Source organism: Copadichromis virginalis, linkage group LG6 (genome assembly GCF_057382275.1).
Source record: "Copadichromis virginalis isolate Kocher_CV1m ecotype Utaka linkage group LG6, C_Virginalis_male_GT1.1, whole genome shotgun sequence".
Classification (NCBI taxonomy): domain Eukaryota; kingdom Metazoa; phylum Chordata; class Actinopteri; order Cichliformes; family Cichlidae; genus Copadichromis; species Copadichromis virginalis.
Window position 1 is genome coordinate 29204388 of NC_140623.1, and position 25592 is coordinate 29229979.

A 25592-nucleotide genomic window follows, 5' to 3' on the forward strand; every position below is an offset into this window, starting at 1 on the left:
ATTTTGTAAAACCACTACCATGCCAATCAGGTGCTTCACAGATGGTTATGCATGGTAGATTTGACTGATTAAACCTTTCTGCAGTCATAATTCCGTAGAAGAGAGAATATCTCCATCAGCACTAATTGAAATGCAGTCCCAAACCACGACAGAGCCTTCACCGTGTTTTACAAATGGCTATAGGCACTCACTGTTGTGTCTCTGTCCTGACGTCCTTTGTATGATTTGAACGAAAGAATAAAAATATGTATTCCATCAATCCATGATTTTCTAAATTTCTTAGTCTTGAGCTGGAGCTGGTATACTACTGTCCGAGACCACTTTAAGAAACCATATTAAGCATGGCTCATTGAAAACAAAATATGAAGAAATGCACAATGTCTCCAAAATTTTGTACACCAACATCCATAAATGCCAATAATTAGATTTAAAATTAATAATAAAACAAACAAAAAAACCAGTAGGTATCAGTTAAGCTGTATTTGCTGCTTTGGGTATGGAAAAGTGTAGTATCCAATTTGTCCACTTGATGGCAATAAAGTAATTGTCCAGATGATGCACATTATCAATACTGTGCACAGTAAGTCAGTCACCCTTCAAGCCCTGCCTTTAGAGAGTAAGAAAATAAAAGTCAATTAAAATATATCCTGTTATTAAAACACCATCATCGTTTGTTGTATTGTGGCATGTCTCAATATGTTAGGTCACATTTCCATATATAACTGAAATTCAAGATGTGAATGTGAATTTGGGGGGAATAGAGGACACTGAGACAATATTTGAATCTAAATGTTTATCACTTTACATTTGTACAGTCCAATTAATCATAGTTTAACTATAAAGTGACAGTTTTGTTAGTCTATTAAAAACCGGGTGTCTCTTGGAAGGTAAAAATAACAGAAACTAACAAAAATAAAGAAAAGAATACTGGGATTATTTTGATTACGTATTGTGTGTTTGTTCACTTGAGTGTTTCCCTGGAACCAGGTCTGCCTTTCCATAGGCAATGTGCAGAATCTCACACCATGTAATATAATTATTTTTACTTCATACACTATGTACGGACTTTCTGACCACGTCATGATCCACCTAATCCCCGCGTACAGACAGAGGCTGAAGCTCTCCAAACCTGTCGTGAGGACCAAAAAACTGTGGAGCAACGAGGCTGTGGAGGAGCTTCGCACGTGTTTGGAGACCACAGACTGGGACACAATGAAGGCTGCTTCTAACAGCTTGGACAAGTTTACGGACACTGTCACCTCCTATATCCACTTCTGTGAGGACAGCATTGTGCCATCACGCACCAGGGTGAGTTATAACAATGACAAACCCTGGTTTACTCCTAAACTCAAAAAGCTGTGGCTGGAAAAGAGTAAGGCGTTCAGAAGCGGAGACAGGGACTGCTACAGAGAGGCCAAGTACAGGTTCACTAAAGAAGTGGACATTGCTAAACATCAGCACTCTGAGAAGATGCAGCAGCAGATCTCAGAGAATGACTCGGCCTCTGTGTGGAAAGGTTTTAGGAATATTACAAACTACAAGCCTAAAACCCCCCACTCCACTGATGACTTGCTCTTAGCCAACACCCTCAACGACTTCTACTGTCGTTTTGACGAGCCATCAGGCAGCCTTCACACCTCCAACGACCCCAACAATAGAGGCACTTTGGACACTCATTCCCCCACCTCTCCCCCCTCCATAGAGCCATCACCACCTTCAAACTGTTTACCTGCAACACCCGCCCCCTCACCCCACACAAAAGAGGATTTCACACCACCTCCTCCGACCACAACTCTTCATATTCATGAAGCAGATGTGAGGAAGCAGTTTAAGAACCTGAATGCTCGGAAAGCTCCCGGCCCAGACGGTGTGTCTCCTGCCACCCTCAGACACTGTGCAAACGAGCTGGCCCCAGTGTTTTCTGGCATCTTCAACTCCTCACTGCAGGCATGTCATGTGCCTGCCTGCTTCAAGTCCTCTACCATAATCCCTGTCCCCAAGAAACCTAGGATCACTGGACTAAATGACTACAGACCCGTGGCTCTGACATCTGTGGTCATGAAGTCATTTGAGCGCCTAGTTCTCTCCCATCTCAAGACCCTCACGGCCCCCCTCCTGGACCCCCTGCAGTTTGCATATAGAGCCAACAGGTCTGTAGACGACGCCATCAACATGGCCCTACACTTCATCCTGCAGCATCTGGACTCCCCAGGAACCTACGCCAGGATCCTGTTTGTGGACTTCAGCTCTGCCTTCAACACCATCCTTCCAGACCATCTCCGAGGCAAGCTTTCCCAGATGAATGTGCCTGATCCCATCTGCCGGTGGATCACTGACTTCCTGACGGACAGGAAGCAGCACGTGAGGCTGGGAAAGAATGTCTCGGACTCCCGGACCATCAGCACCGGCTCCCCTCAGGGCTGTGTTCTTTCTCCTCTGCTCTTCTCCCTGTACACCAACTGCTGCACCTCCACCCACCAGTCTGTCAAGCTAATCAAGTTCGCAGATGACACCACCGTCATTGGGCTCATCTCGGACGGGGACGAGTCTGCCTACAGGAGGGAGGTTGAACGTCTGGTGTCTTGGTGCAGCCACAACAACCTGGTGCTGAATGCCCAGAAGACAGTGGAGATTATTGTGGACTTCAGGAAGCACACAGCCCCACTCCCCCCCATCATCCTGACTGACACCCCCATCACCTCTGTGGACTCATTCCGCTTCCTGGGTACCACCATCACCCAGGACCTGAAGTGGGAGCCCACCATCACCTCCGTCATCAAGAAAGCCCAGCAGAGGATGTACTTCCTGAGGCAGCTGAAGAAATTCAACCTGCCAACACGGACGATGGTGCAATTCTACACTGCAATCATCGAGTCCATCCTCACCTCCTCCATCACCGTGTGGTACGCTGGAGCCACTATCAGGGACAAACAGAGACTGCAGCGTGTTGTGCGCTCTGCTGAGAAGGTGATTGGCTGCAGACTCCCATCTCTGCAGGACCTGTACACCTCCAGGACTCTGCGGCGTGCAGCCCGGATCTCAGCTGACCCTTCTCACCCTGGACACAGTCTGTTTGACCTGCTCCCCTCAGGCAGGAGGCTCCGGTCCATTCGCACCAGAACCTCTCGCCACAAGAACAGTTTCTTCCCCTCTGCTGTGGGACACATGAACAATAACCACATGACTGTCCCCGCCACTAACACATGACCCTACGCTGTGTCACTGCATCATTTCATGTCTGGCACTGATCACCACCTGCACTCATGTATATATCTTTCTACGTAGCACTCATAATTCTTACTCTCATGTATATATGTCTGGCACTGATCACCACCTGCACTCATGTATATATCTTCTACGTAGCGCTCATAATTCTTATTCTCATGTACATATCTCATGTATATCTCATGCACATATCTTTCTTTCTACATAGCACTTTAATTCTTATTGTCTGCACTGAAGCACCGCAGCAAATTCCTAATGTTGTAAACCTCAACATCTGGCAATAAACCCATTCTGATTCTGATTCTGATTCTGATGTGAAATGTGCGTGTGTTTTTATTGGCAGCATTGGTAGCAAAGCTGTAGCAGAATTCTCAATGGGGCTATTGTGATTCAAAACTGGCAAGTCTCGGCCAAAGATCTGGCCCAGATGATCTAATCTTGGCTCCTTTTTTCCAGCTTTAAATGCTGTATTACTAACCTCATCTTAAAAGCAACTGCACTTTGATCGCCCCCTTTCTTTACTGAGTTTACATTCTCTAATCAGATCTTGATTGAATCACATCTTGATTGATTAGTTCACATAAGTTCACATTAAACTCAGGAAAGTTAAGGTGTTGTTTCTAGAGAAACAACTAGATGTTTCTCTAGTTGTTATTTAACAGAATAACGTCTCCATACAAATCATTAACATCTCAAATACAAACTAGACTAGTCAATACAATAACTAATAGGTTAGTTTAAATGCTACTTACATATGAGTGATGCATCAGCACTTATAACCTCCAGCACATTTAGTTTTGACAGTTTACATTATACTTATTATACTTATTATTATTATTTTTATTATTATTATGCACTCTCACTATCCAGTAACAGGTAGCTGCTTCTGTCGGTTATAAGATAATCAAAAGTATTACCACAAATTAGTTGAAACAATTACATGTTTTTTATTTTTATTTATTTATTTTTTGTCAGATAATGAATAATATCGTTGCCAAATACCGATAAATCCGTTTAACTGACACCGCTCTGTGACACCTGCGGAGCCCGCCTTCTAACAGAATAAAGCTCCTCGGTGATTGGTTGTATACGTTGTCCTTCCACTGGAATCCCGTAATTCGGCCCTGCCATTGGCTCGTGGCGTGTCGCTCTCGCCTCGTTCCGCTGTTTGATTGGTTCGCCTTACCTCGAGCTCAACCTGAAGCCTAAGAACGCCAGCCATTCTGTGTGATTTACTTGCAATGATTGATGCATCCGTTTATACCACATCCCTGCTGAGCCGTTGACTACATCACACGGCTGTCATGGTTATTTCAGTGGACGCCTCCAGAAATATTTTTCTCCTCTAAATTCGGTTCGCACGCGCACGTCCCCTCTCACCGCATGCGCTGCCTCGCGACCAGCGAGCGAGAGACGCGGCGCTTCCTCCCCGGTCGAACGGCGGCAGGAGGATGGCACTGTGCTGGACGGCGTATTTGTCCTCGGTGGTTTATTAAGATTTTAATTAGCCGGTAACACACGTTTGACGTTTACGACAGACCGGCTTGGGAGCGACGCTAAACACACCGCTCCGATTATGGAAAAGGAGTGCAGGTAAGCGTTAACGAATCTTATTTGTTTATTTGACGGTTTTATATTTAAATTAAACATTAGCGTTTTCACGAGCAGTCAGTTGAAGGGCTTGCGAGCTTATTGGTTTATTAAATGCTATGATAACTGAACGGGCCGACATCAGTAGCAGCCGCTGCTTCCAGGGTCTGCTCCATTTGTATCAGTGAAAAAAATCCACTGTACAACATGCCAGCGGAGACGCGGCCCATTCATTAGCACATAAACCATATTTCTTGCTAATGCTTAGCACGCTGCTGGTGTGCCATGTTTATATCGTCTTTTCCTCAATGTCCCGTCCTCGTTTCGTGTCGTTACACAATCATGTTGCCGTAGGAAGCCGGAACATTTGGTGCCGCAAAGCGAGAGGATGATGTGTCATTTTGGCCACAGATGTTGATCCAGCCGAGCCATGAGCCGACTGCAGAGCATGCAGGCCCCTGTAGTCCAGGCATTCTTAAGCAACAGCAGCAGGCCAGGATAATGAGCTGTCATGTCCAAACAAACCAGGCCAGTAGATTACAGGATCTTGGAGTATGAGTTTGCAAGATGGGATTATAGATAGCAGAGGGACTGCTACAAATATCTCCCTCCAGATGTTTACTGTACTGCTCATGCATGCCCTCTAACTACTCATTATAGGTGAATCCGGTTGTTCTTGCTGTATTTATCTAATCAGAGTGGGGTTAACAACTAAATCCCTTGTAATGTGCTTGACTGGCTTTACTGCTCTTACTACAGGCGAGTTAAATAACTCACTACTGACTCATGAGGGCAGATATACTGTATAATTTTAAAAACCCAACTGTAATAACAAAAATAGAGAAAGGGTGGGTCGTTGCCCTGTACCTGTGCATGTGCAATGACAATAAAGTTGAATTCTATTCTATTCTATTAAATACACCACACGCCTCACTAGTCAAGAAATTAAACAATTCTCCACCCTTCTTCCCCCAAGTACTCTTTCTTATCTTTTTTAAGAGGGCAGACAGTCCAAGGATGCTCCATGAATGAGGGCTTGCACTGAGTAATGGGTGAATAATGGGCTTGTCATGTGTTGATGTGAGATTCAGTGAGATAATGTTTATTTTTACCTGTATAATCCACTCACTGTGCAAAAGCCTTCTCACACATTTTGCTGTCAAGGAAACCGGTATCAGATTCTCACATCCTGGTGACCTTGTTTTTAAGCGCAAAGGCCTGAAACTTCATCTTTATCTGATCCAGCAAAGAAATAGAAACAAGTGACTAGTACTCTGTGACATGCAAACACACCCTAGTTCTTCCCAGCCAATCTTTTCCTTTGCGCTCTGCAACTGACACTGCTTCCTCATTATCTGTGTAAGACTGTGGTGAGCAAAAAGGCTCCGGGCAGTGTCTTAAAGATAAACAATCTCAGAGATGTGTGTACACCTTACATGTGTGCATTTGTTTAATGTGTGTAGCAAGAACAAGAGAAGGGCTATCACCTCACAGCTTTGTCAGTGTACTATACAGATTCTGTACATGCTGCCGTCCAGGGTTATTGTTGTCTGCCACTGTGTGTGGTTGTAGGAGAGGACCATCAGTAATAAACAGGAGCCCCATGTGTGTGTGTCCTCACAAGATGGAAAGATTGATTTATTTTTTTTTTCCTCACGCCTGAAACAAGACTGGTCTTTAATGACTGGTCTCAGTAAAGATGTCTCTTCTTTGAAATCTTACGCTAAAGCAAAACATTTGATCTACTATAGTGTCTTAATGCAACAACAGCAGCATAGATTAATAATAAAATAGTGACATTATGATATTTTTTTTATTTTTTTGTTAACAGTTCTATTCATTGATTCAATGGGGAATCATTATTATCATATATGCGCAGTTTCTCTTCAGATGGACTTAATTTTTTTCATGTACAGGACAATGATGTTTTACTCAGTGTTTTACTCCCAAGGTTTAAATGCAGCTTTTCCTCACACTGTAGATGTTTTGTTCGCTGATTAGGTTAGTATGCGGTGCTGTGCAAAAGTCTTGTGTCACTCCTTATCTCTTTATATTTTGCTGGGTAAATTGGGAAGTGGCTGTGGTGAATAATAGAAACATAAATGAAAATGCAGTATATGTTTGCATAATTCTAACAAACTTGAAAGTTGATATTTGATATGGTCACCTTTGTTCATCAACAATGCCTGAACCCTCATACGCTCTTCTTTTGATGTTGGCTGCCTTTTGTTTTGATGATCCCTCACTGCTTCAGTAATGTTGATTTCTGGGCTCTGAGTCACGTGCTACTCCATACTGCCCTTATTTATGTTAGTTTTTGCGGTCCTTCTTTGTTCTGAGTGCACCTTAATTTACTGTTACACACACACACGTTGCATGCAGGGTGGAGCTGACAGAGACAGATGAAGTGAAGAACTGTTAACACGGCTGGTTACAACATCTTACATTCCTGTAAATGTGGTAAAAGCTTCCAAACACGTACTGCCTCTAAGATACAAATGACAGTGACTTTTCTTTGTCGCCACTGTCTTTTAGTCATACCTGCTCACATTGACCACAGTTGCAGTTAAATTGAAACTACGGCAAACATAAAGAAAAGCTGTTGTTGTAGCCAATGTGAAGGGCCTCCAAACTGCCTTCCTTTGCTGTTAGCTAACTATGCTCTGTTGCCGCTGTGTAGTGTAGTAAACAACATGTAGCTCATCATCACCTATATCCGATCCAGCTTTACAAGTAAGGATTGGACTGGTATGTGATCCAAATATCAGATCACGGCATCCCCAGATGCAATCCATGCAAAATGTGATTAAAGTGTAGATTTATGGTATAGTAATAATAACAGAATAGTGTTCCTTTAAAATACTCTGTTTGGACTGATGCTTGGGGTTCCTGCTTGGTTTGCTGGCTGTCTGTGTTTATGGTTGCCTGGCCATTTGCATGGCACTGCACTTCATTTCTTTTGCTGACACATGGAAACAGGGAGCTGCTTGATGACCTGACTGCTGTGGTTCAAGCTCACTATGACTGCAGCTCCTCCTCAGCCCTCCTCTGTCTGGTTTATTGTTCTCTGCAGATTTGTAACTAGATTTGTGTTACCCTGCAGGTTTCACACAGACTGAATTGTGATCTCATTTTCATACTGCTGCTGCACTTGGGATTTATACCAAAATGTAAATTTGACTTATATACCGTAGGGCCATATTTATCAAGGCTTGTGTACATGAAACTATATTCATTCATTCACCTGTTTGAATAGTAATTTGATGTAGCTTCTTTGGCAAAAAGAATACCAAAAGAATATGTTATTGTTATGTTCATGCCTTTGATTACCAGTATTATTTTTTTAAACATGGGGTTTTTCTGTACAAAAGATTGATGCCTTGCAACTGAACAGTTAATGTTTAGCTGTCATTTAAAATTAACACGAGGGAATGATTTACCATAGTATGAACCTATGAGAGTATGATTAAAAAAAGTGAGATACTGACATATTATGAAATCCATGTCATCACATGGGGCTCTTGCTGTTGTATAAAGTATAAAGTGGCACCGTTTGTATTTAAAGCCTTAAATGGTCTACCTATCAGCATATCTACAGGGTAGAAATAGTTATCCAACACAAGTTTTTAAATTAAACACAGCATGCTGTGTTTAAGTTAAAAATTTGTGTTGGATAACTATTTTGCAAACTCGATAAACAAATATTTAGTCCCTTTACATAAGTAAAAGTTGTAATTCTACCTTAGTATCCTTTAGTGCATCTGTTTTCAAATCAAATATATATTTTAAGTTCCTACAGTAAAAACATTCATTAAGAAAAATGGCCCTTTTCAATCTTTATTAGGGGAGCTGAGCAGTCCTATGCTCCCCCTGAGCTTTATTATATTTCCATTTTCCTGAGAGACTTCAGGCAGTTAAAATTTAATTTGAGAAAATTTAACAAAAAAAAAAAAAAAAAGATCAAACAAATACAAATTTCCAGCAGCAAACAGCAGATGTTTGTAATCAGAATGGGTGATTAAACAGCTCGACAACTGATTAGTGCTTCTGACGGCACTGCTGGGAAAGTATGAAATCTTTAAATAATGTAATGAATGCAACAGGAAAGCAAAAATAAGTCAGCGACTGAAAAAGCTTAACCACCAACTGGCTTTAGGCACGCCGTGCCAAGCCGTAAAAACATGCGTTTCCTTCCACCCCAGCCTCACAGCAGGGATGGTTGTACTGAGCTACACATCTGTGATCCTGTGAATCTTTGCGGGCTGGAGTTCAGCTTCACTCCTGTAGTCTGAAACAACTAGAAGCTTCATTTATTGTTGACTTCACACCTTTTCAGATCTTCTTTAGGCTAATGGACAGCTTTCTCCTGCTTCACAACATTAGTGTCAGAGAGGATTCTTTTGTTGTGAAAGCCTTTGAAAGAAGTCATTAGTTTAGCAATCATTGCCTGATTGTCACTGTTCAGTACATAGCTTTTTGTGTTTACCTGTATGGAGAAGAAATAGAGTTAACCATTCAGTTATTCTCGGTCTTACCATCTTGTAGTTCACTTTTGACATTATGGATGTTTTACTTTTTCTTTTTTTTTTTTTTCCAAAATATTGATTAATCTGACCTGTTCAAATCTGATCATTCAGTGGCACAAAAGAGTCAGCTGTGACTTGAAGTCAACAGTAGGTTGTATGGATGGCCATTTCTAGACAATTTCCTGTCACAATGGCACTCAGGGGAACCAAACCTTCTAGAAAGGGATACTAATTACATTTAGAGCAGGAAACCATCAGTCATAGGAAGTGAGCAGGGTCAGTAGACTTTGTGAAGTCTCAAAACAATATTCATTGGCTTTGTTAGTTCATTTTCCCCAAATGTGTCTCCTCCTCATTTACAGTGGGGCAAAAAAGTATTTAGTCAGCCACCGATTGTGCAAGTTCCCCCACCTAAAATGATGACAGAGGTCAGTAATTTGCACCAGAGGTACACTTCAACTGTGAGAGACAGAATGTGAAAAAAAAAATCCATGAATCCACATGGTAGGATTTGTAAAGAATTTATTCGTAAATCAGGGTGGAAAATAAGTATTTGGTCAATAACAAAAATACAACTCAATACTTTGTAACATAACCTTTGTTGGCAATAACAGAGGTCAAACGTTTACTATAGGTCTTTACCAGGTTTGCACACACAGTAGCTGGTATTTTGGCCCATTCCTCCATGCAGATCTTCTCGAGAGCAGTGATGTTTTGGGGCTGTCGCCGAGCAACACGGACTTTCAACTCCCGCCACAGATTTTCTATGGGGTTGAGGTCTGGAGACTGGCTAGGCCACTCCAGGACTTTCAAATGCTTCTTACGGAGCCACTCCTTTGTTGCCCGGGCGGTGTGTTTTGGATCATTGTCATGTTGGAAGACCCAGCCTCGTTTCATCTTCAAAGTTCTCACTGATGGAAGGAGGTTTTGGCTCAAAATCTCACGATACATGGCCCCATTCATTCTGTCTTTAACACGGATCAGTCGTCCTGTCCCCTTGGCAGAAAAACAGCCCCATAGCATGATGTTTCCACCCCCATGCTTCACAGTAGGTATGGTGTTCTTGGGATGCAACTCAGTATTCTTCCTCCTCCAAACACGACGAGTTGAGTTTATACCAAAAAGTTCTACTTTGGTTTCATCTGGACACATGACATTCTCCCAATCCTCTGCTGTATCATCCATGTGCTCTCTGGCAAACTTCAGACGGGCCTGGACATGCACTGGCTTCAGCAGCGGAGCACGTCTGGCACTGTGGGATTTGATCGAGGGAGATTATCAGTGGTCTTGTATGTCTTCCATTTTCTGATGATTGCTCCCACAGTTGATTTTTTCACACCAAGCTGCTTGCCTATTGTAGATTCACTCTTCCCAGTCTGGTGCAGGTCTACAATACTTTTCCTGGTGTCCTTCGAAAGCTCTTTGGTCTTGGCCATGGCGGAGTTTGGAGTCTGACTGTTTGAGGCTGTGGACAGGTGTCTTTTATACAGATGATGAGTTCAAACAGGTGCCATTCATACAGGTAATGAGTGGGGGACAGAAAAGCTTCTTACAGAAGACGTTACAGGTCTGTGAGAGCCAGAGGTTTTCCTTGTTTGAGGTGACCAAATACTTATTTTCCACCCTAATTTACGAATAAATTCTTTACAAATCCTACCATGTGGCTTCATGGATTTTGTTTTTCACATTCTGTCTCTCACAGTTGAAGTGTACCTCTGGTGCAAATTACTGACCTCTGTCATCATTTTAAGTGGGGGAACTTGCACAATCGGTGGCTGACTAAATACTTTTTTGCCCCACTGTATACCTAATACCATAGCATGTTCAAACTTGACAAATCTGGAAAACCTCTGCTGCACTATATGCACATAAACACTCATTGATATATACTGTGCAGTCGATACATGAGAGCTGTTTGGAGCGCAGATTGTCATTACAATACTACTAATGACGGTGGATGATGTCTGCAGGAGTGTCAGGTAGCTGGTGAATATAGACTCAGATTCACTGTTGAATATCTCTAGCAGACGGAAGACAGGATTAGAAAGTATATTGGCTTCACAGATTCAGTGGTAATTAACAACTAGACAAAGCTTTGCCTGGAAGCGGGAGGGAAGCTGGATTTTATGACCTTGACGTCATTTGATTAAAAATCAGTGTACACAGAAGTTAAAAATAGTGACTGAGCTGTGACTTCAGTTATATTCATGAGTTAAATGATCACCCAGAGACAGAGTTTAAAGTAACAGCATGTCTTACTTTTCAGACATTGCACAGAAGTACGCTCCATAGAATGTTAAAATCAAAAATAAGAACATCCCCATCTTACAATGGGATGTTTTGAGCAGTGTGGAGACCAGCAGCAGTCACAAGGATAACGGGTACAGTAGTTGAATAGCGTGCCAGAGAAAAGTCCACGTGTCAGAAGCTAAGCATGAGATCATGTTGGGACAGCGAGGAGGTTAGCAGCTACAGATTAACAAGGGTCATGCTTGTTGTCACAGCAGGAAGACTGTGACAACTTGCTAATTTTTGTGTTTGTTTTTATTTTGTTTTTGTAAATCTTGATATATTTTTTTTAGCTTTGTGTTTTTGTGTTTTTCTTACACCTCCAAGTGTATGTATAATGTAATTCCTCTAAGGAAACTGCGGATCCATCTGTTTATTACTTGATCTCCTAAAGAGATCAAAAGAGAGCATTTTGTTTTTGTCACCCTCCCTATTATAACTGCCTCAGGGTGGATCAGTGTCAAAGTCGAGCCCAGATGGGGACTGTGAAGACTTTTTTTTTTTTTTTAAGCACTAATGTTTTGTTAATCGTAAACATCGTAAAGTAAGGTTCCCATGCAATATATGCATATAACATTGTAAATGCAAATTCATGTTAAATCACGGGGGGTGGTGTGTGTTTGTGTGCAGAGGACAGTCAGAGGGGGAGATAATGGCCCTGTCTGTTTGTGTGGACAGTGAGAGCTCGGAGAGGATGCATTCAAGCATAGACTATGCACAATGCCATAATTGTACACAGTGACGCGGTGGTGGAGAAACTAAACATGTGCATCACACAGTCGTTCACATATTTATCAACAAATCATTATCGAGATAGGATTTTATAAACACAGGTTACAACGAGTGTGGAGAAATGCCACGGCACAACTAAAAACTATCCTTTCATTTGGTGCACACGCATGCTCAGAAAAGCAAATATAAGTGAAATACCATCACCACCACTTATTACCTTAATACTCTCTGTTCTCTGCAGTTCCATGCCCACAATGACATTACTGCAGGCCTGCAGTCATATACAGAACAACAGCCAAGCTCTGAAAATATGGCTTGTTTTGCTTTGCCAGAGACCTTCACAATGTCACTGTGTGTGTGTGTGTGTGTGTGTGTGTGTGTGCGTGCGTGCGTGTGCTTGTGAGTGAGAGAGACAGAATGGGGCAGGGGGACTTTAAATCCTGCATGACTCACACCTTTTACAGTGTGGGTTGACCACAATGACACGGCTGAATAGTCCTTTGTAGTACTGAAAACCTCTCAAACGTCTTCTCTGTTATTCCTAAAAGGCAGTCCCTTTAGAAGATGCTATAATGGCATGTAGAATATTTTTAATGCAGTACATTAACCCAGTTTTCAATTAATCTAAAGACCTCTTTATTAAGTCTTTATGTATTAGTCTAAGCTTGAGTCGTATTGTTTGGTCAGCAATAATTTAAGCCCAGCAGGGCTTAAGCCGAAGGAAAATCTGGCGTGGATATTTGTCCATATCGCTGTAATAATAGCAGTTTGCTGTCCATAAAGAGTCGGCATTGAGACATATATAATTTAAATATTCTATGATATACTTTTGTGTCTTTGGTGCAAAACATCAAAGCTTGGCCAGGATAGTGAACACGAGCCCTCTGTATTCACCTGCTGCTTGCTGGGAAGCGAGAGCCAGAGGCTAAAATGCCGCAGGTATCTTGTAGAGTTATACATTATGTCAATAACCGAGCTCACTTCAGTCTTGCTGCTGGGGTTGAGGCTTAATTGACAAGGCAGTTTCATCAGGTGCTACACCAGTCTGTCAAATGAGTTTCAGAAGAAAAGGCAGATTGACATCATCTTTTGATTGTTACAGCAAATCCTGTTAAATCAAAGTGATTGTATTTCAGATTGGGTTTTTTTGTTTTTTTGAAGAAGCCCTTTTACAAATGTGATTGGTTTCATAGGCTTGTTAATGGCTCTTTTGATTGGGCTGGTTAAGATGCATGAATGTGGGCCTTGTTTCTCCCCATGCACTGTTCAGACAGTTATGCTCCTCTGCTTTCCTCTCCCCTCCTGCAGGCTGTATTTCTGCTTTCCTTGCTGTGTATGTCAGCTTCATGTGCTTCATGTTTTTCAGGCCAATGAATGTTTCTCTTTAATTTTAATGCCCTGTGACAGAGCTGAATTTCTTTATTTCGCTATTTTGGAGTTTTTGGATGTGAAGACAGTTTGATCTGAGTCAGTTAGATATGATAGTTTTAATGAATTCACTACACCGCTGTTGTTCGTTGGGATTAAACTGACTATGAATAGACGGATTATACAGATTATTAGCTGTGTGTGTGTGTGTGTGTGTGTGTGTGTGTGTGTGTGTGTGTGTGTGTGTGTGTGTGTGTGTGTGTGTCACACACATCTATAAAGCAAGCTTGGGAGATCCAGAGGAGTCAACTGTGACCATTTTTAGCCACTTTACAAAGCAGCACTACTGCTAATGTTCTGCACAGACACACTGTGTCAGTCCCTTCATTTCTGCAGCCCAGTCCCACACCACAATATGTAATGTCTCTGTTAGTCCACAATGCAAAACAGTTTATTTTCAGCTTAAAGACCTGCAAACTGTGAGATGCATACCTTTTGGGTTTTTTTGTTGTTGTTTTTGGTTTAGCTTGTTGTAAGGACAAAACTCATCTGACATCCTATCAAAATGCAAAGTGCAGCAGAGTTAATGTTGTGAATGAGTGTCATCTTCTCCTAACCCAGACTAATTAGTTTTTTGGTGCTTTTTAAATGGAGGTTCATTTCCCCACTTGGTACGGTTCATTTGTGCAGATGCAAACAAAGTAATCAAATTTGGGCGCAGACCAAAACAATTGCAGCGAGAACATTTGGAGACAGTGGTGTCAGTCCAGGTCCAAACAAACTCCAGGCACTGAACCCAGTGGCACGCTGCAAGTTTATGCAAACACCTTCTCATAGCCAGTATGTATCTCAGATGTGATAGAGTACCAAGAACATGCGGAATGTAGTAACCAGCCCTAAAATGAACCAAGGGCTCACTAGTCCAAAATTGTCCAGAACACAGCACCTTTTCATGCATTTATTTTTGTTGCTTTTTCTGAGACACATTTGGCCAGTAAATGGACACACCTAGTTTGTAGTGACTCATTTTGTTTTGGAGTTTTCTCTGTGAAAAGAAACTTAATCACAGGAAAAAGCTACAAGTACTCATGTCCTGATTCTAAAAAATTTACAGAGAATTTGGGTTGTCAGATAGTCAAACAAAACGGCAACTAAAATGTAATCTTAAAGTCATGCAAAAATAAATATAATTCTACCACACACGTGCTCTACAAATGTGTAGCATTTGAGTGAAAGTGGGATTTTTACACACATAGAATAGTTTGTATTTGTATATGTGTTGAGTGAGTATTTGCTTTGCTTGTTTTCTTTGATATGGGTAAAGATTTTTACACTGGCCTTCCATAGCCAGATATCTTCAGACATATTAGGATGAAAATGTGGGAAATCCAAGGTCAAAATGTGCTGTCTAAGAGAAGTGGGAATCATTGTTACTGTGATAAAAAGCATTTTGATTTATTGCTTCAAAATAGGACTGTAAAGCAGGCACACTGACCAACACTGCTATTACAAGCTGTCATAAATGTTACATTCACCTGGCCTGCTAAACAGTTTGTATTACAGTCATCTAGCTTAATTGAAAAGGTGTCGACTATTGTACTGTTAAAGGTATTTTGAGCTTAAAATGGCATTCAGCAGTCGCTTTTGTTACTTGTTTTGAACAAGTAAACAAAAGTCTTAGTTTTACATAGCCTTGTATCGAGTAGGTCTGCACATAACGTAGGTGATGAGATTGTGTTACTTTTTTAGCTTATCCCAAATTGGAAGCTTTGTTGAGCTAAGTGTGTTGAGTTTTAGTTTAGTTTAGTTTTTTTCGGTTCAGTTGAATGAACGTTAGCTTTGCCATACTTGGCTAACATCCTCTGTATGTGAGATGAGATCTTACAGTATGTTTGCACTACTCCCCAAGTACTTTACTTTCATATAATATTCCTTACAAATCCCACATGTCACATCTAGAGCTGGGCGATATGAGATTTTTTCATATCACGATATGTTTTTTTCATTTCAGGCGATAACGATATCTATCACGATATAAGCCAAATAACTTGTAAGAATTTGTAAGATTTAAATGTGCTGTTGCTCACAAGTAAAATGTGAAATAATCAGCAGCTTGTTTTTATTTAAATATTTATTTCCCATAATAAGTTCAACAGGGTAGATGTACTTAAGGAACATGAGACTTTTTCAGATAAATAAAGGCAAATATTGCAAACTACACAAAAGGCAGCCGCTAAAGCGTTTAAGTTTCAAAATAGAACAAACGAAACAGACTAAATTGTCAATTCCACTTAGAAACAAAATATTAATTCTAAAAATAAATCTTAGTTTGTTTTACAGAAGAACAGACAAAACTGACTAACTTTTGTCAATATCAAATAAACTGAGAACTAAAAGGAAATTCTCAATCTCTCCTTGTTGTATAGCTGAGCTTTTCAAACAGTTTTAACAGTTACTTTAGTCTGACAAAAGCCGAATGACGAATTAGCGCTTCCAGTCAGAGACTGAGGCTACGTCCACACGTACACGGGTATTTTTGAAAACGGAGATTTTCCGTTTTCGTTTTAAAAAATAATCTCGTCCACACATAAAGGCAGAAATGAAGGAAAACGCTGCTATGAACACGCCAAAGCAGCAGGTGGCGCTAGATTCCTAACCGTGCAGAAATGTTGGCCAATCAGAAGTCTAGAAGCCTCGGTGGGAAAAAGTAAACAAAGCTGGGGCATAGAAGCAGAACCGAGTCGTATGTGTGGAGGGACAGTAACTGTGTGTATATGTAAGCATTTAAACACTGCAGAGAGTAGAATTAACAGTAACAGTATTGTAGAAATTCATTTCACCGAAACAATAACGTGGCGCACAGTGTGACGCATGCACCAGTTTATTGTATTTCCAGACTTGCTTTCGGCACAATTTACAGTGCGCGCTACTCTGTTTTTTGTCAGACTTGAAATAGCCGAAATACCTTCACACTACGGAACTTCTATGGCTCTTCCGTTCGACAATCTCTCCGGCATTGGAACCATCATCTGTTTTCTCTTCGGTCACACTCGGTTGATTTTTCTAGTCGGCACACTCATTTCCTCCATTACCCGCTGGCTGCTTCCCAAACAAACACACGTGCGGCTTGGCACTTGTGCTGTACGTAACAAGTCACGCGACGTGACGCTGCGGCTGTGATTGGTTCAGCTCTGCGCTACTTAATTTGGATTGGCTGACCTTTTTTTTTTTTTTTTTTTTTTTTAAGAGGACAAGAGCGGCGAGGTCTATCGCGATAGCTTAATTTCTCTATCGAGTAAAAGTTATATCGCGATACATATCGTTATCGTTCTATCGCCCAGCTCTAGTCACATCCATATGCTTCATGTTTAAAAAAATAAATATGTCCATGCATCTAATTCAAATGTGGATGATACTTTTCAGATTTTTTTATTTTTTACTTTGCCTGATCCCTGCTTCCACCTTGGGTTTACCAACTTCCTACTGTGCGACTGACGTTACCTCGCTAGAAAAATCATTAAGCTCAATGGCACCATCTGGTGAAGTGAAAAAGTAATTGGTTTTATTATTCTACTGCTGACAAGTTACTTTTTATTTGAAACCATATGATATTGTATCGATATCTGGTGTCTTTGTTTCAACACAGCATCGCCATATGTTATATCATTCGATTGCTGTATCGATTGCTGCTTTTTTTAATTACCCAGGCTAACATTAGCTAGTAAAATATTACGTTTATGCCAAGCTTGTGCTTTGTAAGGTCCTTATCGCTGAAAGTATCAAGCACACAAATGCACATGTAGCTTCTTTTTCTTCTTTTTTTTAATCCTTTATTAAAGAAATTCAACTACAGCTCAAAAAGCATGATTGCATCAACAATCTGCTGAATGATGAAGCCTTTTTTTTCCTCCTGGGAAATCACACCTCGGTTTATCTTATGAAGAATTCAATTAAAAACTGCCCTCAGCAGGGGCGGAGCGTGGGGGTGGCTTACTGGGCTTAAGCCCGGGTTGTTTTGTCAGAGCCAGCCATACTAAGGAGAGCTTAAGTTTGACCAGGTACCAAAGCAAATCATTCGTACCGTACAAATAATGTAAATATGACGGTGAATCACGAAAGATTGATATCAAACTGATCACTTGACCAATATTACGTTACTTGCTCTTCAAGTGAATCAACAAATGGCGAAATGAAAAGCCGAAGAAATGCTTTTTTTTTTTTTAGAGAGTCTTAGCTTACGTGTGTTTATTTCATATTTTCAGTTCTTACCCTCCCCGACTAAATCGGTTTCAGTAATGCACTGAAATATAAGACTGGACATTAGAGGGCTCTTTCAAAGAAAAAACTCAGGTAAATGTTATTTTATATATTATGCTTTGTATGTTGTTCAGTATATTTCTATGCAAAACAAGAGGGATTTCAGTACACAGCAGGATATTCACATTTGTAACCAGATATTTACATACACTTTAGGGAGAAAACATAAAACATTTTTACTGTACAACATTAATTTAGAGTAAACTTTTGTTTTAGATAAATATTGAAATGTCTTTTGAATTAGTTAAATGTCAGAATAAAGAGAGACAGAGCTGTCTATTTGTTATCACTTTCATCAAATTTAGGAGTACATGTACACTAAGTTTATTGTTAATTAATAAGAAAACTGCAGACGATTCCATTCTGAGCTGAAGAAGCTTCTGATAGGTTAGTAGAGTCCATGTGAGTAAATTGGTGGCACACCTGTGGATGCATATAAGGCAAAACACAGAGCCTGTTTCTGTGACATGGGAACATCAAGAGATGTCAACCAAAACACCAGGAAAAGAATTGTGGAGCTCCATAAGTGTGGCTCAATTTTGAATACAATTTGGTGCCATTTACAATTAAGAAACACAGATAGGTTCTCTCTTTACTCTTAAAGTTAACAAATATGTTTTTTATATTTATCAATCTAAAAAAATAAACATTTAGTCTGATTTGATGTTACAATTAAAAAAGTGTTTGTGTTTTTATCTGAAGAGTATGTAAATATCTGGTTTCAACTGTATATTTGATGATTGTCAGCACAAAGAGGAAGAGAGAGGAAGAGAGAGGAGAATGAGGACAGATGGAACAAGAGCAGGTGAGACACACATGTTAGTCAAATGGTTGTTTACCAAAAGTATCACCGTATCATAGGTCCTCATGTATCTCGTACCTAGTGTTTCTTTTTAGGTTTACTATTTTTCAAATTCTATATTTATTAAGTTTTGCAGCTTGTTTGCACAACAAGGCTAAATAATTATATAAACTTTTCTCAATCTAAATAGTGGACTTTGGTAGAATTAAAAAATAAGTGTAGTGGAGGTCTATGATGATATTTAGTGCTACTATCATCTAGTTCTGATTCTGGTTAAATCCTAAGTAGTCCTGATTTTGAACTGTTGTAGTCCTGTTTTAATTCTGGATCAGTTTTGGGTCTGGTTGAATTGGGGTTTAGTCCTCATGTCTTGATACAGCCCCGATTTTGTTCTGCCTTGCTGCTTAATTAAAAAACTATTTTAAGGTGTCCTGCACATGTAAATGGTAAATGGCCTGTATTTATATAGCGCTTTACTAGTCCCTAAGGACCCCAAAGCGCTTTACATATCCAGTCATTCACCCATTCACGCACACATTCACACACTGGTGATGGCAAGCTACATTGTAGCCACAGCCACCCTGGGGCGCACTGACAGAGGCGAGGATGCCGGACACTGGCGCCACCGGGCCCTCTGACCACCACCAGTAGGCAACGGGTGAAGTGTCTTGCCCAAGGACACAACGACCGAGACTGTCCAAGCCGGGGCTCGAACCGGCAACCTTCCGATTACAAGGCGAACTCCCAACTCTTGAGCCACGATCGCCATGTGATATATATTTTTCCCTATATGAAGTCATTCTTTTTTGAACAAAACTCAAAACAGAGCCTATTAATCTTTCAGTCATTTCTAAACTCCCCCCCCCAAAAAAAAAAAAAAAAAAATCCCACATGCATACTACCCTTTAGGTTCTAAGCCCTGGGTGTTTCAAATGTCTGGCTCCGCCTCTGGCCCTCAGCCTTCTGTTCCAAACCAGCGGTGTCAGCTGCTCATAAACTGTGTGAAATCTGAGTTTATCTCTCTGAATTTACTCTGTAATTCATTTGATTTGTTTAATAGTCTGGTTTTAATAAATTCCTCAGCTGCTTGCAGTCATTTTGTGGCACTGTTTCTGAATGTAGATGAATGTGTGACCATGTCTTAGTCCTTCTGAAAGCTGTGCAGTGTGATCTTAACCGAATAACAGTGTAACAAGTAATTTGCAGTAACTTTTTATTGTGATTTTTTTTTTTCTTTTTATATGCTGACAGGTCAATTCTTCCCTCTGATGGAGGAAAAAAAAGTTGTGATTATGTCTGTGTAAACCACATTAGAGCACTCAAATCTGTGATAAAGAGAAAATTAGCTTCATACTTATTGATTTCTGACTCAGAAACTTGATTATTACTATAACTCATTGTTCTACATCAGACTTTCAGCTTCACCTTCTTTATCCTTCATAGAGCAATGACATGAAATTTACACCCCAGGGGCCAAATCAACCCAGTAATAGGTTGCCATCTGGCCCGCAAACAGTTTTCTGTTTTACTAAATGAAACTGACTGAAGAGGATCAAAGCTTTGTTTAATGTTGTCTTAACTCTTTTCAATGTAACCACAGTATTTTTACCTGTAGCTTTAGAATAGATAGAAATGGATTATTAGGTGTGGGTGACATAGCCTCCAAATTATATCACTATATTTCAAGGAAATTCTGATAATATTTCTGACAGTAATGGGAGAAAACATTATTGGAAGCACTTTTTGGTGCTTCCAGCTTACAGGCAGTGGTATTTAGTGGTATTTATTAGTGTGAATAAAAATAAAGGACAGTTTCCATCCTTCTTTTCCAGTGAGTTAATGCCATGTTGACAGAGTACCTGATTCAAAGGGAGAATCTGTTGCTACAAGGCACCAGCAGCAGCAGTACAGTGCAATAGCAGTGACACATTAAATTAAGAACAAAATTAGCCTTCGTACTATTTTCTTTGTAAACTTTAAATCAAATTTGCATAACTGCTAAATACTTTAACAGAAAAGTAACTTAATCATGTAACTCCTGAGGAGTCGGCACAATAGTGTGAAAGTTGAAAAATATGTTGTACCTGGAGTGTTTGATCTTGAGTTGAGCTTGTTAAAAGCTGCTTAAAGCCCACACATGACCAGCTAGCATATAGCTAGCATGTCCGCCTTCATAGACTAGATGTTTTTGATGGTGTGTTTTTTGCCTCAAGTGATGAAACAAGTTTGTTGTTTCCACCTTTAGCAGGAACAGTTTTGTTGCATATTTTGTAAAACGTTGAGCTTTCTTGGAGGTTGTTGTAGTAACTCCCTGCTCCTTTTTTACTAAATTGTCATCAGAGAGTCACACTTAGCTCTCCTTGTTAGTAATGCCTGGTTTATTTTTGTCATTGTGTGCACTAAGGAGCATAAACGCTTGATATCGTTTGATATCATGATATGATACTTTCATATCGCATCATTATACTGGTATTATCAGGCAATATAGTATGGCACCTGTGTATTAACTTATCAAGTTAATAATAATGACATGAACTAAACTATGTTTGGTTTTTATTTATTTAGCCTTTGCTCACATACATTTCTTTTAATTCTTGGCAGGTTTGAGGACCTCTGATCATATAGGCTTGCCTGGTGGCCAATCAGGCAACAGCCAGGCTCACTAAGGAGGGAGACATACAGTGAGACTGGGAGACGTTTTTTTTGAGCACACCAGCACTGCTTTACCCACCTCACGCCAACCTCAGCGTCATGTCTATCCCCAGCGGCAGCCCGGAAAGAGAGGGCTCTGGTGGGGCTCCCCCTCAGCTGGAGTGCCCTTCCTCCCCACCTGGCATGGATCCAGATCCCTCATCGAATGGCAGCCCTGTGCTCAGCCCAGACTCCTCTTCCCACGATGCAGTGCTGTCAGCACCTGCAGCCTCCCCAGCAGACTCCGAGAACTTGAGTCCTGATGAATTAGAGCTGCTAGCCAAACTGGAGGAGCAGAACAGGTAAGATCAGTAGTTGTCATTGTTGTGTTAAGCTTTTAAACTGAAAACACAGCAGTTTTTTAGCTTCAATGTGGCCCAGGATTTATTAACTATTTGACTTTTTTTTTCTTGTATAGGAAGCCAGTCAAATCTAAGTCTTTGTAACAAACCTTGTAGCACCATATCAGACTAAAAAAAAAAAAAAACAACAACTGCGTGAGAGCTGCAAGTTTAATTGCAGTTTTCACAAGAAAATGAAAACTGCATGTTTAAGAACCCTGTTTATGTTTTATGCACTGATTGAGGCATGTGCAAAGTGTTATAGCAGCACAGCATTGTTATCAGAATGCAGTAGTCTCTTTTTGCAGAAAATCTTCCCCAAAAAATCTGCTTCTGCCTTGATTTAACACGGAGATGCCTGAAGAGATTCGCCTGTTCACAGGGAGATGAAGCTGAAAAGACACTAAAGCGTATTGCATGCCAGCAGTTATGACTTCACATTTGGCACACACCACTGAGCACAAGGACAACAGTGAGGATGAACTGCTGTTAGAGTCACCAGGCAAATCTAATAAAAACACTTAAAAAGATTGGCAACTTTGGCCCAAAATAAGCATTTTTTTTTTCCTCTGCAGATTTACTCACTATTACATTGTCAATATCTGCCTCATCTCACCTGAAACTCTGAATGAATGTCTTGGTAATTGAAAAATTGGAAAATTACTATTATGTTCATGCCTGTGAGTGTATGTAAACTTCTTACCACAACTGTAGATACTGTGAAGGAACGAGCTGGTTAGGCATGAAGTCACAGAGCAGTTACAGAAAAAGTAGATTTTATTTTATCTAAAATTGCCAAGAAAACCCAACAAATTTTTACAAAAGTTAAAATATTTTTATGAATCCTTGAAAGAGATCAAATAAATAGCTAAACTCAAGTTGTGTTATATAATCCCCTGTTCAGTGTTGGGAAGGTTACTAAAATGTATTCCACTACAGATTACAGAATACATGCCCCAAAATGTATTTTGTAACGTATTCCGTTACATTACTCAATGAGAGTAACATTCTGAATACTTTGGATTACTTAATAATATATTATCATGCTTTTTACAACTACATGACTGTACTATTGCTGTGTGATTTATTACTATTACTGAAGGCTACTCGCCATACCAATACCAACTAGATTTTTAAATCTTAATATAAAATGAGTAACAGTAGGGTGGACATTAGGTAAGGCTGCACTTTTTGCGGCGATCACAAACTATTCAGCACGTATATAAAACAGGTCCCATAGTAAAGGGACCTCTGGCTAATACGTCGGGTTGCGTGTCGGGCTGGTAACCGAAAACTAGTTTTACTTTCTTGCCTGGGTCAACTTTGCTAGCGAGAGGCAGAGAGAGGCGTTGAAAGGCTGCTCCAACAGAACTTATTGTTTCGGAGAAAAACACGAACACAGTGTACAGTCGAGTCTTAATAGCTTACTTACAACTGGGCTACACTGCCCATGAGGCTACATTCTTTAGGGCTATGCCTGTAACACTCTGCCTATTGCCTTCATATTAAATAATTTTTTGAACAATAATTTTTACAAATATTTTGTCACATCATTATGCGGGCCGCAAGTAGAGGTGACAAGGGCCGCGACATTGAAACACAGGCATTAGAGGCTCTTAATGCGTGTTTTGTTTGGGTTTCCACCAGCGTGGAATTACCAAAAATACAGAGGGGACAGCCTAACATATGAAACAGGAAAAGACTCCTGTGTAATCCCTTTTTTTTTTATTTTTTTTTTTAAAATTAACAAAGTAACCGTATTTGGAATACCACCCTTTAAAATGGTAACTGTAATGGAATACAGTTACTCATATTTTGTATTTTATATACGTATTCCATTACTCCCCAACACTGCCCGTGTTAATATTACAACTAACTGCTCAAACAGAACAGACCCAAAATCAGCTTAAACAAACCAAAGACTGACCCGACAAAGGAGAGATAAAAATACTGCCTCATCCGATCAAATGAGAGACACAAGAAGAACATACACTCTAACAAATGAATTCATTAGAAGGAAACAAACCCAAGAGTTATAGTTATAGTAACTATTGGTTACTTTATATTAACATAAATTAATTAGAACTAAAGTCAAGAGTCCAAGGAAATAGTCCTGCATTCCTGGGCATTCCAGGACGTCAGCAGCTAAACGGACTCCACGGCATACTAAGGTTAAACTGTGTACCACAAATAGAACCAAGGTATTTCAATAAATGCTAAACAATTACGAGAATGATGTGCGATATCAAAGATTGTGTTGTCAAGTTTGTGTTCGTGGAACTCAATTATGATGAGAGGTTCCCTGCAGCAAGGAGCCTTCATGGTGTTACGGCTTCTTTCTAGGATTGTTAAAGTTCACATATGGAACAGAAAGGAAACACACAAAGGTACATCTAGATAGAAATTCGCATTGAAATTACCATTTTTGACATCCAAGTGTAATGGAGTCAGGCATGATGGAAAGTAGGATTTATAGCAAATATAAAACTTTTCTGGTTTTCTGATTAATACAGCTGAATTGTGTAGCCTCTGTTAATAGTCACGATAGCGGGAGGGTCACATGAACCACCATGGGGTTCACTCAAGACCAACTTTATTTAGAGAATAAAATTTTATAATCAAAAAGGATTAAAATAAGATACTTTGCAATTTCTATGTTGTGTGTTACTTCAGGAAGCTCTGTGTTTCAGGATCTATTTTTCCAGGGATAAATTTGAACATTTATTTTCTTGGCTTCAGAGAAAATAATTGTTGTTGTTTTTTTAATTCAAGGTTGAGGTTTAATCTGTGTTAGGTAATGTTTAATCCCACACAACCAGGAGCACTAGCCTTTGCATTGGAATTTGTATTTATAAATGTGTTACCTTAAATAATCCACCACTGCAGAAGGAGTGTTTTCATTAGGCTGTATTTACTGCCATCAAGCTAAAATCCCAAGAAATCACATTGAGAAGAAGAACAACAGTAGCACATTTTCAGCTTCACAGCCAGTCCCAGCAGAATGGTCAGAGTGCTGGACGGAGGTGTAAAGTGACTTAAAAGAAACCGACATTTGAGGTCAAAGTGGACTGAACCTTGGAGTAAAGAGCTGCCCTTCTTAAATCACATCACCTCTGCATTTTGCTGCCCTGCTGTACAGCAGACTCCACAAGGACTTAAAGGAAATCACTCGCCCCAGCCTATATTTGAGTTCGAGTTCTTCCAAATTCAAACTCATAGTTCAGGAGCATTTTAGCTTTAGCTTAGCATATAACCATTAAACGCCCTTCCCACCTAAATAAATGAATAAATAAACCAAGGGGAACATGCCTTGCAGCTGCTGGTGCCTCTCTAAATTTAGCATTTTTTGCAATGTCACATTCTGCCTCTCGCTCTCGCTTATCTTAGCTTAACTCTCCAGTGTGTAACATAAATAAGCTCTCCTGTGTGATCAGTCATAAATTCAGCTTCCTGTTCTCATAATCTGTGTCTTCACGCAGGTTGCTGGAGGCTGATTCCAAGTCCATGCGGTCAATGAGTGGCTCGCGACGCAACAGTGGCTCCTCGCTGGTCTCCAGCTCCTCGGCCTCCTCAAACCTGTCGCACCTGGAGGAAGACACGTGGATCTTATGGGGCCGCATCGTCAACGAATGGGAGGAGTGGAGACGCAAGAAGGACAAACTCCTGAAGGTGAGGGGAGAGTCTGGCACTTGAAGTGGAGAATGAAGTATT

The 25592-nt window shown here is 40.4% G+C and overlaps 1 protein-coding gene across 5 annotated transcripts in view; it reads left to right on the forward strand.

Annotated features, from left to right (window-relative positions):
- Nucleotides 1-4378: 4378 nt before the first annotated feature.
- Nucleotides 4379-25592, forward strand: part of evi5l (ecotropic viral integration site 5 like) — a 43923-nt gene continuing 22709 nt past the window's right edge. The window contains exons 1-5 of one of the 5 annotated variants that reach the window (XM_085459726.1): nucleotides 4379-4818; nucleotides 17993-18080; nucleotides 18795-18852; nucleotides 21451-21842; nucleotides 25361-25550. In XM_085459726.1, coding sequence (XP_085315852.1) covers nucleotides 21601-21842; nucleotides 25361-25550 — 432 coding nt within the window. In that variant the 5' untranslated portion in view covers nucleotides 4379-4818; nucleotides 17993-18080; nucleotides 18795-18852; nucleotides 21451-21600. The remainder of the gene's footprint in view (nucleotides 4819-17992; nucleotides 18081-18794; nucleotides 18853-21450; nucleotides 21843-25360; nucleotides 25551-25592) is intronic. The other 4 variants (XM_085459725.1, XM_085459724.1, XM_085459727.1 and 1 more) reach the window with 4 other exon arrangements.